The 16,411-nt window shown below is 43.2% G+C and overlaps 1 protein-coding gene across 1 annotated transcript in view; it reads left to right on the top strand.

The window, feature by feature from the left end:
* The window catches only part of ZGRF1 (zinc finger GRF-type containing 1), a 554,924-nt gene that overhangs the window by 329,104 nt on the left and 209,409 nt on the right, over positions 1 to 16,411 (top strand). Inside the window, exon 18 of the mRNA XM_069241594.1 lies at positions 2,617 to 2,867. Coding sequence (XP_069097695.1) covers positions 2,617 to 2,867 — 251 coding nt within the window. The remainder of the gene's footprint in view (positions 1 to 2,616; positions 2,868 to 16,411) is intronic.

The following is a 16,411-nucleotide window of genomic DNA, read 5'->3' as shown; positions in this document are numbered from 1 at the left end:
GCCAAAGACTACTGGATTGCTAAATCCCTGTACCTCTGAAACCATATAAAGCATCACTCTGACGTGACAGTATGTGCTTCAATGTGGGCTATGGGACTTGGTAGAGGGAATCTAGATTAAAGTTTTCACGTCCACAAAGGCAACTTCAAGGGCCATCTTCTGCTGCAATATGTTCTTTGCAGAGGACCCCTTTAAGTAGCACTTAGACTCGCATACCTTTGGCAGTAGTCCACACTTACATGGAAGCGAAGCAGGGTCAGTAAAACAGCCTTGGGCTCTGCACTAAAGATTCAGTCTCCACCAATTGTCAGTCATCACACCTCACAGCCTTGTGAGGGGATAAAAGTTGCTCTCTACTTTGGGCTAGGGCGCCTTATGGGGGTATCCTTTGTTCAACAGAGGTTTATGCCTGTGCTGTGCAAAAACCTCTGGGTTCACAAATGTCAACTGCATTGAAGAGATGCCACTTGAGTTTTCTTTCCATTTCTTGCGCTTTCTCTTGTTTCACAATCTGTTTTGGGCATTGCCCATCCACTACAAATGACCCTGTGATATCTGTCTACTGTCTCCTGGTCTCACCCATCTTATTAATGTACCTCCGAATTTGTCATATCTTAATGGAACAGACATAAGGTACCACTGCTCCAAATATTCTGATCTTGGGCCTTTTTTCCAGCTTTGTCACTCTCCTGGCAGCCCATTAAGATAGACCAAAAGGCATATGTTTGCTTCATTATTGCTTCTGTTTGTATGTTTACTGTTTATTGCTGTTTCTTCATACCACAGTTACCTTACTGAGATGAGTGCTTGTAGGTATCACAGTGACCCGCTTATCTTCTCAGCTTAAAGAATTAGGTTGAGTTGCCTTCACCTTCCATACCGATTTAAAGAATAATTTTCTCTCTAGTATTCCTCTCTCACTCGTTCTTTTTACTTACTAGTTTTTAATCATACCCAGTCTTTTGCCCCCACCCCACACTTTCATAAGGATGGACATAAGAGGAGCTGAACCATTTTGGGTGAACCCCACAAAGGGATACAGGGAGGAATCATTTTCACACCTTCTCACACTCTGCGCTTTACCACCTACTGAGGTACCTCCATAGAGTAGGTGCAGACCTCTTACCGCCAGGTAGGAAAGAGGCACCCCTACATGTGATGAAAAGGAAGATCGAAATACCAGTGCTGGGTAGAAGATGTGGGGGTTGAAAGATGACAAGCGGCGGGAGACCTATAAAGTGTCCCGGTCACTCACTGTTCCCGCCAACCTGCGGATAATGCATTCAAATATTTCCACCAGACATGCTATAGCACTGAGAGGCTATAGAAATGGTTAAGTCCCCCAACCCGAAATGTACACGCTGCATTGACTCCAAAGGGACATTCTGCCATATGATATGGATGTGCCCAGCCATTGCCCCTTTCTGGAGGAGAGTACATGACGTCCTAGTGAATATATTACATACACCCAATGTTTATGGGGCCCTAAGGGTGCACTTTTTTGGTGTTATGAAGGGCTGGGCAGACTAATTGATTTAAAGAACATTGGGAGGATAAAGCAGGAGTACTGAGGAATTAAAGGCCAGATGTACTATTCACTGGATCGCAATATACTGGTCACAATTTGCAACCAGTAGTGTTGTGACCAGAACAGAGTTCTTAACATTCCATACCTTACTGGGTTAGAATCTGACCTACCTCATGAATAATAATAAAGTTGGTCCCTAATTGCATCTCACTACGTTTGGAGGCCTTTAGAAGTATGATGATTTGCTGAGGTCAGCGGACCACTATGTCTATGATTGCTTTTTTATAAACAATCTTTTTTTTATTTATTGCCCTTTTTCCTCAAAAGAAACAGGACTGTGTTTAAAATCAAAAGTTTATTTTTTTGTTTAAGTGTTGGAAGTGGTCCCGAACAAAAACGTTTTTTTATGTTCACAAAGGAAATGCATTACCACTACCTTTGAGGTATTGGCACAAAATCAATGTTTTGAAACCAGATTTTGGTTGTAAAACATTGATTTATAAGATATTGATTGAGTATTTAGAAGGAATGCCTACCGCACGCCCCCTACGAAAGCAGTATCAATTCAGAATCCCATCATAGGAGTCGGAAAACCTTTTCAGATTCTGACTCCAGAAATGGGTTCAGTACATAACAAAAATAATTTTAACTGTAGCAAATGCCAAATTGGAGCATTTGCAATCATTAAAATTCCTAGAACATCTGGCTCTCAGTTCTACACTTCAGTAAACCCTAATAAACATTGCTGAAGCAAACATGGGGACAGCAAGGATGGGAACAGCATTTCGGCTTCAAATTGGAGGCAGACTTGGATTTCAGTATATTTTTCTACGAAGTGCTGAACTGCATCAGATATTTTAAATTTGAAAGTACTAGCCTAAATATGATTGCAAATGTGCTGTGTTAAATTGATAAAGAATCAAATCAAATTTAAGGTCTGACTTTTGTTGTCTCCGAAATACACCTCCAAAATCGCAATCTTGCACAAGATTTGAAATTTGTTGTACTTATTATCACCTATGATTGTCTTGCAAGTGCAGTATTTCTACCACATTCTAATTCAACAGTGCACTTTCTGCTTTTTTTAGGTCGACTAATAAAGACAATGTTAGTAAAGTTAAAAGAAGGAAGTTTGTAGTACCAGCTATGAGCTTGACTAGGACACAGATGGGCGGACTGCTTAATTCTGAAGCAGTGCTTGGACTAGCTAAGGAAACCGTACATATGTTTCACCTAAATGTGGATCAGGCCGCAGCACTGGTTCAAATTGGTCAGATGATGACGTACCCAATAGCTGAAGCAGAGGGACACATTGTTCATCCTATCACTGTCCTTCACGGTAAGAATAATGATCTCTGCCCTCCCCTCCTTTTCTACATGCGCAAATGAGAAAAAAACCTTGTATATCAGTGTAGCATACATTCACGCATGAATACTAATTACATCCATTCTCAGATGTAAAATCATTTTTTAGTAGTATTAACCTGGGAGAACAGTAAACTGCTCTGTTTTTTAAACCGCTCATATGATCTCAGCGGCAAGATATGTGTAGACCCTGTGGTATGTATGATTGTTCTTTTGAGCAGCAAAAGTTGTCAAGACCGTAGGGATTTACACTGTATTCCCCAATGAATGTGATATTTAGTTTTCTCTACTTTTATCCATGCCAACTTTTTAAGACTCTGCAAACACAAAGTGGATGCTAAGCATTAGGGACTCAATCACGCTACACTGCATTTATGCTTAAAAAATAAAGAAATCACAGGATACATCTAAGGGAGAATGATTATAATTCCATTGCAAACATACATGCAAATGCTGCTTCAAAATACAGTGAAAGCTCTAAGATGTTGTGTCAAAGGTGTAGTTACAACTACAAATCAGGGCATTGGTTACCTCCACCTAATTTTGGGCAATTGTAGAACATTTTGTCTGCATTAAGATTAAAAAGTCATCCGATTTGTGAACAAAGAGGAAGAAATTGCTCGACTATTTTTGCATTCTGATTAATTTTTAATTTTGCTGCAAGGTCAAAGTACTGTGATAAAAATCTTTTTTGTATTATTTGTGTTATTTTCAGAATGGATCTTAAACCAAACCTTTTTCAGTGATTCTAGAATCGAAGCATTGTGCCACACGCAGACAATAACATATCCTGATGATATTCTTTTGAGTTGCCTGTGCTTTGGCACAGAGGAGTTATGGAAGAGGAAGAGGTGTTATTGTGTTGTAATCTCTCAAATTAATTTGGTGTTCCCAGCCCAGAAAGCCACTTTTCTCACTTTGCCTTCATGGCAGCGTTAAGGTTCACCACCTCGCGCTCAATAGCCGATTCCCAGAGACACAATGATGATCTTCAAGGCCTCCAATGGGAAATACTGTGTCTTGCTGCATCTTAAACTCCTGCTATACCCGCTCCTCTTCGGTGGTGCCTGTCTGACTTGCAGCTGAGGTCCTGTGTGGATGAAGCAGTGCCTGGTGACTTGCCGCTGGCTAGTTGCCGCCTGCTGTAGAAATATAGTGCAAGTGGACCATCTAAAAAAGTATGCGGAAGTAAATGAGATGCTACAGAAAGTACAACTCATGTGAACATATTTAATAGGGAACCCTAAACTTTGGATTAATAGAGCCAGTCATAACGTTAACGGGCAAGGATCCCCTCTTGTCACAGAGGTTATGAGCTCTGTTGGGCAGCATGTACTTCCCTCAGCAAGTTCCTTCTGTCTACATCTGGTGACAAGCACTAGGGAAAACATAAAGGCGATGGGTGGATTGTAATTCTCAGCCACTAGCATTTGCTTGGGGCTGGGTTCTAGCACCTCTTTTTTCACTCAGGTGCCGCTCTGTGTCTCTTTGCTTTATTCCTGCTTAGACAAATCAGATCCCAGGAAACAAATATAAGACGTCACTCCCTACAACATAATTGTAATGTCAAACAACGTGGCAAAATATTTGTGTTATATATAATAGGTTACCATATGAACCATAAAAAAACTCTTGCAAATCCAATTTAAACAAGTAAAATGGAAAAAACTGATAGAATATGAAAATTAATATTTTTCACTGAAAACGAAAATCGCACACATAGGGAGTCATTATGAGTTTGGCGGACGGAAGAGACCGTCTGCCAATCTCCCGCAGTCAGGTTGCCACCAATTGCAGCCGCCTTCCCGTGAGCTCCATTACAAGTTCCTACTGGGCCAGCACGTGGAAAGGTGTTTCCTCCTGCTAGCCCAGCAGAGAATAGCCTACAACATTGACGCCGGCTCATAATTGAGCCGGGGGCAATGTTGCAGTGCAGAAGGTGCACCAGCACCTGTCATGCTGTTTACAGTGAACAGCGCAACGGGGCTGACCACGGGAGCCCCTGCACCATGTCTCCGCCAGCCTTTACATGGAGGTGGTACCGCCATATAAAAGCTGGTGGAAAGGGGGGTCGTAATTCCCAGGGCGGGGCTGCTTGCAGCGCTGGCCTGGAGGATTAGGACCGCCAGTCCCTCCTGTGGAGGTAAACTGGCGGTGCTGGTGGTCCGACCTTGGCGCAGCCGTCACAGTCGTAATGTGGCAGTCAGACCTCCGCCAATGCGGTCGGACCACTGCTGTGGTGGCGGTCGGCCCACGGGTCGTAATGAGGCCCATTGTCTTGAAATCTGTGGGTGGGCAGATCGCCAACAATCATTGGGAGGGATAATCCTTGCCTCCGAGTCCTTAATAGAATTGAAACTTTTCGTAATGATAGCTAGGAAAGTTTTCATTGTATGCCACGATGGGAGGCGAGGATTATGCTAGCTTAGAGCTTATTTACTACCAAAGCAGTGACACCGTTCACTGGTTTAAAATAAAAGCTTTTGAACGTAGAGTCTGAAGACTGGTAAGCTGCATTTAGAATATACTCCAGTAAAGCTCCTAAAGCAAAAGCTTTAGAGGCCATAGTTCATCTGACCAGATGTGCACCAAAAATTCATGTATCAATATCCGCTTCCTGCATAACCCAACATACCCACCTGGCTATAGTTTGGGAGGAGTCTCCCCTGTGTTGCATACAAATAGAGATTAACAATTGCTTCTCGTCTGTTGGGCCAAGTTCCGCAGCCGTGTCTTCATAAGCCTGTATACACTTCAACACACACAACTTTGGGGAATTCCTAAAAGCTGGGTAGGACACCACCCTTAAATTGCACGTTGTTCTCCTACAGATATTAAACATAACCCCATCTGGAGTAAACATCCTACCTGTTACGTCAAGGCTCTGACATCCAAGACTCATCTCCAGGAAACCAGACATAGCAAAATTGCCAGCTTCGCCATCAGCTCCTTCCTAGATAGATAATTATTGCTTTGGCAAGAAAGGAAAAGGTTCAGAACCTTATTCACATCCCAAAGAGATGATTATCTAGGCTTTGAAGGCAATGAAAGATTACCTCCTCTAAACAATGTCCTTACTAATGGTTGTTCACCCAACGGATGGCCATCAATGGGACTATGCCCCTCTGATATTGCTGAACAGAACATATTTACTGACTTGTAAGCCAAACCCTTCCCACAATAATGGCAATTAAATTGGTTTATTGACAACATCTGACCCCCACAGGATCAACGTTCCTCTGCCAACACCAACAAACCCATCTTGACCATGCTGACCTGTATCTCTTGACTGTTCCTTCTTCCTATGCTTTGGGAAGGAGAGATTGAGCATGTTCAGATAAGCCAGGGTTTTTCCATTGCTCGCTGTAACCCTCCAGACCATATGCTGCAGAGTATCCTCTAGCACTGGGAGGTGAAGATTCCACTGAGGATCTTGGAGGAGGTCCGGGCTGAAGGATTGGAGAATCCCAGGAAAGTTCCATCAGAACTAGATATCACACTTGAGATCTCCAAGTCTGAGTTGCCCCCTCACCAATACCGATAGATCTGTCAGCATGTTGCCACTGAGCTTGGATCCAATTTCCAAATGAAATACCTGGGCAATTGATGGTCCATTCTGGAGACAATGGGATCCATTGTACACAAGCCCCATCGTTTCGCCAATTGCCTGAAAATTGCTGGATGAAGCTGCCATGCACTTGCGTCTAGAAAATGTTGTCTATCTGCCACTGAGTTGTTATTCCCTGGTGATGCTCCGCTGTTACTGAGGTATTCCTTTCCAGACAGAACTCCCAGAAATTCCTGGCTAGGTCTGATAGTGCCTTAGCTTGAAATCCCCCTAAATGGTTTTTGTAATGCACTGCAGCCACATTGCCCATCTTCAGAAGTTACGATGACTGAACCCATTTCCGTGGTCCAGTATTGAACCACAAAGGAACCAGGTAATAGTTTCAGACAATTGATGTGAAGACGTTTCTCTGCAGAAGACCATGCTCTTCCTGTGGAAAACCCATGACAACAAGCACCCCAGCCTTCTTTGCTGCAGTCGGATTCTATGACAATATCAGGACTGGAACCAAAGATGGCTCACTTTCATGTTGTCTAACCATACATTCATATCTTCTTTTGCCTCCTGAGTGTTAAAAACCTTCGGAGTATATGTGAGACCTTTACTGAGATGATGTGCTCTCAGACGCTGAATAGTTCTTGTTAGAAAATGACCCTCTCTGAAGGGTCACCCCAAACTTTTTGCCTTCCTTCCTCTTTTTCTAACCTCGTTTTTGTTGGCTTTAGGACTCTGAGCACTTTACTGCTGCTAACCAGTGTAAAGTGCATTAACTCTTTCTCTAAAACATGGTATCATTGGCTCATACCCAATTGGCATATTTAATTTACCTATAAGTCCCTAATAAAGTACATTATATGTGCCCAGGACCTGTAAGTTAAATGCTACTAGTGGGCCTGCAGCACTGATTGTGCCACCGACATAAGTAGCTCCTTAAACTTGTCTCTGGCCTGCCATTGCAAGGTCTGTGTGGAGTTTCACTGCCACTTCGACTTGCCATTTAAAACTACTTGCCAACCCTTAAACCCTCTTTTATTACATACAAGTCACCTTCAGGGTAGGCCCTATGTAGCCCATAGGGCCGGGTGCTATGTAAGTAAAAGGCAGGACGTGTAGTTGTAAGTTTTACATGTCCTGGTAGTGAAAAACAAAACTCCCAATGTCGTTTTTTTACTATTGTGAAGCCTGCTCCTCTCATAAAGGAGTCACGTTGTCATGTTTGGTATGGTTGGAAAGGTAGTGCGAAACCTGCTTACTGCTGAAGTTGGATTTAATATTACTATTGCAGAAATGCCACTTTTAGAAAGTAATATCACAAAATAAAATGATTGACGGAGTGTTGAAACTTTTCAAACACTCAACCCCAGTCACATATTTGGGTTTAATCCATCGTTATTTTGCTTGCCACGTCACCCCAGTTTGGACCCAGCTATATGCAAATCAGTCTTGATGCTGCTCCCTGACGGTGACTGGGGGTGAGTGGTTGAAATGTTTCAGCACTCCATCCATCATCCTTTTGTACTTTTAGAAACTAGGCATTTTTCTGCACTTACTGCACTCTGTGCCTTGCAGCCTGTCTCCAATCCATGTCTGGTCTGTGCTGGTTGACAGCTCCCCTTGTGCATTCCACCCAGGCAGCTATAAACACAGGACACTCCGCTGCATCTGCATTTATCTGCATACTGGGGTCTTCCTGGGCAGGAAGGGTGGAGTGGCTCTAACTTACACTTCAAGGGCTATTAGCCTGACGCCACACAAAGGACTTATAACCCCCAGAGACATTGTGGCAGACACGGCTGGGTTGCAAGGGGAACTGGTGCACTTCAATACCACCATTTGAAGTCTTTTCCACTTCAAAGGCAAATTTGGGTATATATACTGGGTCTGTGACCACCTCAAATCAGACACTTCTGGACCTAGAACTGGACTCTGTCAGAAGGTCGGCCTTGCTTCCCAAAGACTCACCGGGACTGCTTTTCTGGAAGGATTGTTCCCCTGCTTATTTTCCTGCTGCTCCTTGACTCTGCTGGAAGGACTTTGCCTTCTCCCACGAGTGATCTCCAAAGGCTTGGACTGAGCTTGCCTCCTGTTAAGAAGTCTCAGGGCCATCAAAGACTTCACCATAGGGAGAAACTACACTGCGCCGGAAAGTTGACGCAACGCCTGCAGAAATCAATGCATCGCCTGCAGAATCGACACAGCACCTGTCTTGCTACTAAACAAATTGTTGCAGCGCCTCCCGAATCGATGGAACACCTGTTTCATCATCGCGTCTTGGTTTTTCCATGCATTGTCCTAGGGCGTCAACACATCCTTGCACCGCAGTAAGGAGCCAAGGCTGCACACTCTGAAATCAACGCATCACTTTGCCCACGAGGAAAGAATCAATGCACCACCTCTGACGCATTGCTTTACTTTCCGATGCATGACCTCATCTGCGTCGTTATTTTGTACTCATCCCATTCAGATCAATATTATCTATTTTTCTAAACTGGTTGAGTACTTTCTGTGGTGTTTTCACTGTTACTGTATGAGTTACTGCACAAATAATTTACATATTGCCTTCTTAGTTAAGCCTGCCTACTCTGTGCCAAGCTCCCCTAGGATGAGCACAGGATAATTTAGGTTGTGTTGTGACTTGCCCTGACTTGGATTGTGGTCCCTACTTTGACATGGTGCATACCTTTGCCAACTATAGACCCAATTTCTGAGTCATTTAATGGAGTGAACCCAGAAAAATGCCCTAATGGAAGATGACAGAAGACCAACTAGACTTGCAAGCTGACATAGAGAAGTTTTTTGTTTTGCCAGAGCTTTGCGCAATGTCTGCTTGATGTTTTTCATTTTGCTGGATTGAAGACTGAGCGGTGCTTGCACCGGGTCTACCACAAAACCTAAAAATGTAATGTTTTGTGACTATAGCAGAATAGATTTTTGCTTGTTTATGATTAAACCCAAGCCTTCCAACAGAAAAACTGCCTGCTGCAGCTGTTTCACCAGTTTTCTGGGACATTGATCCATTATGAGAATATGGCCCAGGTAAACTTTAAGCCGCAGGCCTTGCGATCAAAGAAACTCTATTGCCAGTCTGAGAATATTGGTGAAACACCAGGTACCGAGGCTATACGGAAAGGATGTGAACTTGTAGGTCTGGAAATCCCTTGAAAATTGAAGGATTCTTCGGTGTGGGACATAGATGGGAATTGTTAAATATGCATCATTCAGATCCATTCAAGCCATCCTGTCACCATGTCTCAAGAGGTCTGTGAGAAGGTGAATACCCTCCATCTTGAAATGTTGTAAAATCAACAATTTGTTGAATTCCAATACATTTATAACTGGCTGTTTGCCATCATCCCTAGAAAAACATTGCTCAAAAAACCTTCACAATTAACCGAAGTAGGAATAATCACATTTCGTCCAGAGGGGCTGATATTTCTTCTTCAACCAGGGAAGCCTCCTGCTGTGAAAAAGAGAGTGGCCAGGGACAATGGCAGTCCCCAGGAATTCTATATGAGAACCTTGGACAGTCTGTAGAACCCAAGTGTCTGCTGTAAGGATCTGCCAAATGTTCACAAAATGTTCCAGTCAAACCCATTTCTTACCATGTCTGACTCATGTCAAATCCTTTGGGTTAAACATCCTTTTCTTAGAAGCCTGGGCGTTATCAAGGGAAGTATGCATGGCCACTAATTTCCCCAGCTCCTTAGTAAATGGGTCTCCAAACAGGCCTCCTTGGGCCACTGGCCTAGCCTCAGAAGAAGATAGGCCACCTAGTTGTGGATCCACCTTAATAGGAAGGGAAACGCATTGCTCAGTGGACAGAGCACAGTTCGCAATACACAGGCAAGTGATTGCTCTTTGGGCCTACCTGATAGAATCTCTGGGGAAATCAATGCGCCTATCTCTTTTGCCTCCTCTGCCAAATCACAGATCTTAGTCAGAGGACCAGAAATGCCCATCAGTTTATCTTGGCAAAACCCCCATGAGCGGTCTATGCCTTTCTTTGGGCCACAAATATATGTTGCTAAGAAAGTGGTAATACATGCGTCAATCTCTGGTGTAAGCGCCACTTTGCCATCCAATGGTGGATGCGGGCACTCAGCTCTGAGATAATTATGCACCTCTCTTTATCCAAAGACTTACAAAGATGCCCAGCCACATATGTGGCAACTTTTTTCCCTGGAATGCAGTCAGAGGAGCGAGGATGAAGAATGTCATCAAGTTCTAACATATCGGAAATGAAGGGTTGATTACTGTTAGCAGAAACCCAGGAGGAAATGCGGGGTGTAGAGTACCATGGTCTGTTGTGTTCTGTGTCTCCAACAAAGTCTACCAGAGAATCATCACCCTCAAAAGTCACCGCAACACCTGGGAGAAGATCCCCTTCGGTCAAGGCATCTGTATTTGAGTTTCCCAAAAAAAGATGAATCAGTGATTGATCTGCCCTAAATTTATGCTGTGATAGAATTGACTAGTTTAACTTTACGAATGCGTATAAATCAACCCCCGTTCATGTTTTCCCTTGACACTAGTTTTCTTGCTAATTCTCTCCTCTGATCACTCGTGTGAAAGGATTTTTGAAGAGGGACCAGGGAAGACCTTGCATAAGAAAAAGGGTTCTTTACTTGTTTGCTCAGGTAATATAAATTTTTTCTCTATGGGTGACAACACTGGCAACCGCTTTATAAATTGAAGCATCTACTGCTCCAGAAAACTCATCTCTCCAAGAGAAACATTCCTTTTCCACCTCATGTTGCATATTGAGCAAACACATTTTAGAGACTGGGCGACCAGCAGATATTTTTAACCTTGAAGGGTTTATTTGGGCAAGCCCACAGACACCACGTCCTAATATATCCAGAGGACAGCTCCCGGGGTCAGTATCCTCACAAGCTTCTAATTATACACACCTGTGTAGGGCGTGTGACATAAGAAAACCTGTGATAACATGCAGTCTACTTACCGACCACCTACGACGCATCGTACTCCATTGCAGACAGAGTTAATTAGTGACGATGATGGTCAACAGAACCCCAAGTGAAAGAAACAAAAACCAAGAGAAATAGACAAAGGTGACAAATTCCGAGTCATCCTTATTATCGCCCCAGGATTTCAGCCTTGCATTCCAGTTTTCTTAGGCCCTCCGCAGATTCTGACCAGTATATATATATATATATATATATATATATATATATATATATACACACTTATACACTTTCATTCCATATAATATGACTGTGATTTTACAAAAAAAAGGGGTGGGTACTGGTGGTTAGACGAGGTGCACTTCCCACACGTTAAGCGAGTATAATTAATAGTAATAATCGTTTAGAAATGGGTTGGACTATGGTGCTATGTAGTAAGATATGCTCCACTACCTAAGAGCATGATATAGTGTTTCAAGGAAACACCATGCATGTAGAGTTTGCACAGATGCCGCAGCACTCAAAACAATGTTCGTAATAAACATGTCTTCCAGTTGAATTGGTTGTAGTGGGTTCCTTTAATTAGTAGACATCAAAGTAATTGGATGAACATCGTTCCACAATCACAGCCAACATGTGTTTCATCACAACAGGTGACTTTTTCAAGGCTTTTTATGTAAATAGACTCGGAAACAGTAATGCGCACGTCCATGAAACGGTCCAGTGTGTTGGAAGGTAATTGAGGTCATTCACTAATAAACGTCACAGGGTAAGAGGTAAACCCTGCTAACAATGACCGTGGTAAGTCTCCGCAGGTCGGACTTAATTTCCTGCACGGTTATGGTCGCCTCTTACCACGCACGATGACCATGTTGCTTAAGCTCATATCACTATACTGGGGTAAAATTTCTTCCATCCAGAAACCCTTGAGAAAAACAATAGGAGGCTAACACATCCACAAATATTAAGACATACTTGACTTGATGAATATGTCTTAATGTGTATACAGAATCTTAAGAGTATTTACTTTGTTTTTTACACCACTGTGTGTCACTTTCACAGCCTTTTGGAATGGGTGCCACACCCCCTTCACTGAAAAGCCCTGTTTTAGCTTGACTGTAAAGCATGAGGGAATCTAGATGTGCAATCATATATGGTAAAAAGGCCTATGTTAAAAAGGCCTAAATCAAATGAAAATCTTAGCTTCAGCATCCATGAAAGTGGCAAGACGTTGGAAGGAATAAAGTAACATTCCCTGCGTTGCTTGTTGAACCAAGTAATCATGGATTAGGTCATTACAGCAGCCACCCAGAGACATTGTTGTAATCTGTCTTCACCCTGCAGAGCACTTTCCTACAGAGAATGCCATAGGCTGGACAAGATGTGCATAAGAGTATTTGTCCTGGTCACCCCTACTGAAAAATTGGCCAGGACAACAAAGATCCTGCTGCACTACAACAGACCGATATGGCATGACATTGGACTCTTTATGGAAAAGCTGCAGGAGGTAATGGATTACAGATGGAAGTTATCCTCCAGTATGCAAAGGAGAGCATGCACATTGTATGAAAGCCAAGAACCACATCAACAATGAAAGCCAAGAGCCAAATCAACAATGCACACAAAATGTAGTTTATTTATTCTGTGGGCATGATTCAAAGCTTTAAATCCAATGAGCATGGTTCCTCAAATTTTAAAACATATGTAGTACATTTGGCTAAAGTGAGCCTTAAATACTCATCTCTGTGTCTCTGTTTCTGTGGTAACCATCTCAAAATATTACAAGAAACTGGATCATCCCTGACTTTATTACTGCAAACTGCTAAAAGAGTTGATGAGAAGGACATTCATGACTTTTCTGCTAGTTGTGAGACCCACAACAACATGGTAGCTGAATTATAGTGGAAAATTGCCTGTTTAGTGACCATCATCTCAGCCAGATGAGTGAGGCAACTTCAAACCCTTTCTACTAAAGGCTGTTCTTGAATGAAAAGGGTTTTATCGGTTAAGGCTCGTTTGGGAGGGATCAGTATACTAAAAACACAATACAAAGATATCATAATTGCGATGTCAGGAATTAATATAATACACAATGAACCGATACAATGTGCATTCATAATTTAGATTGCGTTATTTCACTCCATGAACTGTAAACATGAAACTAGATAAATATGACGTTGAAAAATAAAACACAAAGGGAATCACACAAACATCTAAGTCAGTATAAACATGAAATGACTGTGTCCTATAAGTATAGAGAGATAATCAGTCCTTATTAGGGATTTCTTTCTTTTCAACAAATGAAGTCCTACACATTCCTAAGGTTCCCAGTTTGTTCCATTTAAACCACACCAATGGTACTATTAACATTCTTTCCTCAACCTTCTACCACAGATGACAGAGCCCTTCACTCTTTGGATATCTGTGCAGACATGTCTGAAGATTTGTTTGAACAAGAATTTATATGATTGGATCAACGTTTTGTGGCCTTCTGAAAAACTACCAAGGGCAGGCGTTGTCTGAACTAGACCTAACCAGATGGATTGCTATCTGTGTTGCAGCCTGTCACACGAATACTGGTAGGTTTAACCTGGTGCAGTTAAATCATACTCCTCCAGGGGCATGGCCACAATGGTAGCACATTCTCTGGGATCAGTACCTGGAGATATGTTAAGCAGTAATATAAAGAACAACCCATTCTTTCAACAAGCACTGATACCTCAATTGCACATGAGGATGGAAGCAGTGGTGGGACTGACCGTGCTTCATAATTTAAGGTTATTTCCTCCAGTCCATTGTGTATTTTCTATTATATTTCTCTGGTAAGCATAATTCAAAGATGTGAATCTATGAACGGTCCAGTGCTAAAGAAGTAGAAAACGTTATTCATATGTAACTGCTATTCACCTTTTTTGGTATCCTCCTTAGAGTCACAGGTGTCCCAACCTATTTCCCTTAATTAAGATTACATTCCTGGTTCTTGACTAGCTATTAAACAGTTGAGCTATTGGATCCACTGAGGGTATTCAGTGGACAAACTACATAGGTGCAATGTTAAAATAATGTTTTCTGTACACTACTTTCTTAACACCCCTCACCAAAGTTTCCCAGACCGGTAATAATAATGTGAATCCATGAAAGCTACCAAACCTGGAGCCCTGTAATCTAATTGTAAAGTAACCTTTTCTTACCAGTCACAGTTCTCCACTACCTTTCATACTTAATTCTCAAGCACTTTTTAATATACCTCAGTGGCCTTTCGCTTTTACCATGTGCCTTAGAAATGGCATTAAGGACTGAATTATGCATATGGCCTAGTTTACTCTGACTAAACACCAACTGTAGAGAAGGTAACTTAGCCACTTGTGATAGCACGTGTTATAAAAGTATGTTTCTTTTGACAATCGCTATACATTACAATACCAACATAAATCTGTTTGCTTATCTGAATCATCAGTGAATTCAGTGTCTATTTCAATGTGGGTGGCAAGCGCTTAAGAGGTTTTACCAGAGTGTGGATACCTTTTCCTCTGCTTCTAGAGCCAATGACCTGTAGGCGTCCATGTGAAACAGTCAAAGAGATCACACTAGTGTTGTGCTAGATAGTGAGGGACTGCAGTTGCCTTATTGCTGGCACCTTTGCCAACATTTCATTCACAGCTGCTATAAACATCTTCGCCTTATTCTTTTGCACTGTGAACTCCTACTTGATTGTAGCAAGTTTGGTTTTGCAAAAGGAAAGCTGTGTGGTGGGACCTTAATACCTACATAGCTGTGTCCTGGCCTTGCCACTGAATAAGAAACACAACTGTCTAACTAGTGTTTAGTTTCTTCCTGATTACTGGACGTCTCTCTGGGTAGCAGTCCAACCCATCAATTTTTCACCCCCATATGCCACTCTAGAGATGCCTACCAAATGAAAATCAGTACTGATCCTGCTCCTCGTGGGAGCCCATTATGGTCGGTTAGAATGCCACCTTGTTTGATTGCCAGTAGTTTAGACTCTTTACAAGCATTCCTACCATTACCTTTTGTGTTTAATACTTTTTGGGGTTCCCTTTGCCCTTTTACCAGAGCCAGCAAACACTTATGATGGTGAGTAAAAGCGGTGTCAGAGGTTGGTCTCCGGGGGTGAAGGTAAGCATGTGGGGGGGGTGGGCCACAAGGCAGCACCAAACTTACACCCTCATTGCCACAGGGACGGCCAGGAGCAGTGCACCAACACAGCCTTGTGAGTCCAGTGTTATCCTATGGAGCAGGGGGTAACCGAAGATGCACTGCTCCCAGGTGAGTAGAGTAGAGCGAGGTCAGGAGGCGATCTCCTGGAGTTGAGGTAAGTACAAGGGGGGGCCACAAGGCGGCACCAAAATTACACCCTCAGCTGCCCGGGGCGGCCAGGTGCAGATTGCCAACACAGGGTCGGGCTCCCAATGTTAACCAAGGCAGGAGATCACTTTCAGAAACAGGCTGCAGGCTCTGGCCAGGGGGCCAGTAGAGGTCAGCCCACAGCTGCCCAGGTAATTAGAGATGCCAGGGGTCGTAGGGACACCAACAGTCTAGCTCCCCAAGGACAAGCGGCTCCGGGTGCTGAGGTATCTTCGGCATCGGAAACAGCTTACCGGGAAGGTTGTAGTCAGGGGGAGCCCTCAGATCTAGGCTGCATGCGTTGCTATGGAGTCTGGCAGGGGTCATCCCACGATAGATTCTGGGTCAGAAGCGCTGGGGAACCTTCACTGGAGTGGTGAGCCACTTGGACTCAGACCATGGGCGTCCATGCAGAGGTGTTTCAGAGGCGGTTTTGCGGTTCCTCAAGCAGACTTCTTTCTTCTTTGGAGATGTTTCTTTTGGACAGGCCTGCTGCCCGCTGGAGTTCTTGTTCATTATTGAAGATAGGCAGTGTTCTCAAGGCTTTGGAGGTCACTGGGCTGCAGGACAGTCGTCTTCTGGGCGCAGGTTTCTTTGAAGGCTGCAGACAGGCCGGTAGGGTTGGGGCCAAGTCAGTTGGTGTCTTCAGTCTTCTCAGCT

Source organism: Pleurodeles waltl, chromosome 1_2 (genome assembly GCF_031143425.1).
Source record: "Pleurodeles waltl isolate 20211129_DDA chromosome 1_2, aPleWal1.hap1.20221129, whole genome shotgun sequence".
Lineage (NCBI taxonomy): Eukaryota > Metazoa > Chordata > Amphibia > Caudata > Salamandridae > Pleurodeles > Pleurodeles waltl.
Note: the sequence above shows the minus strand (reverse complement) of the source record. Positions and strands in the feature narration are given on the sequence as shown.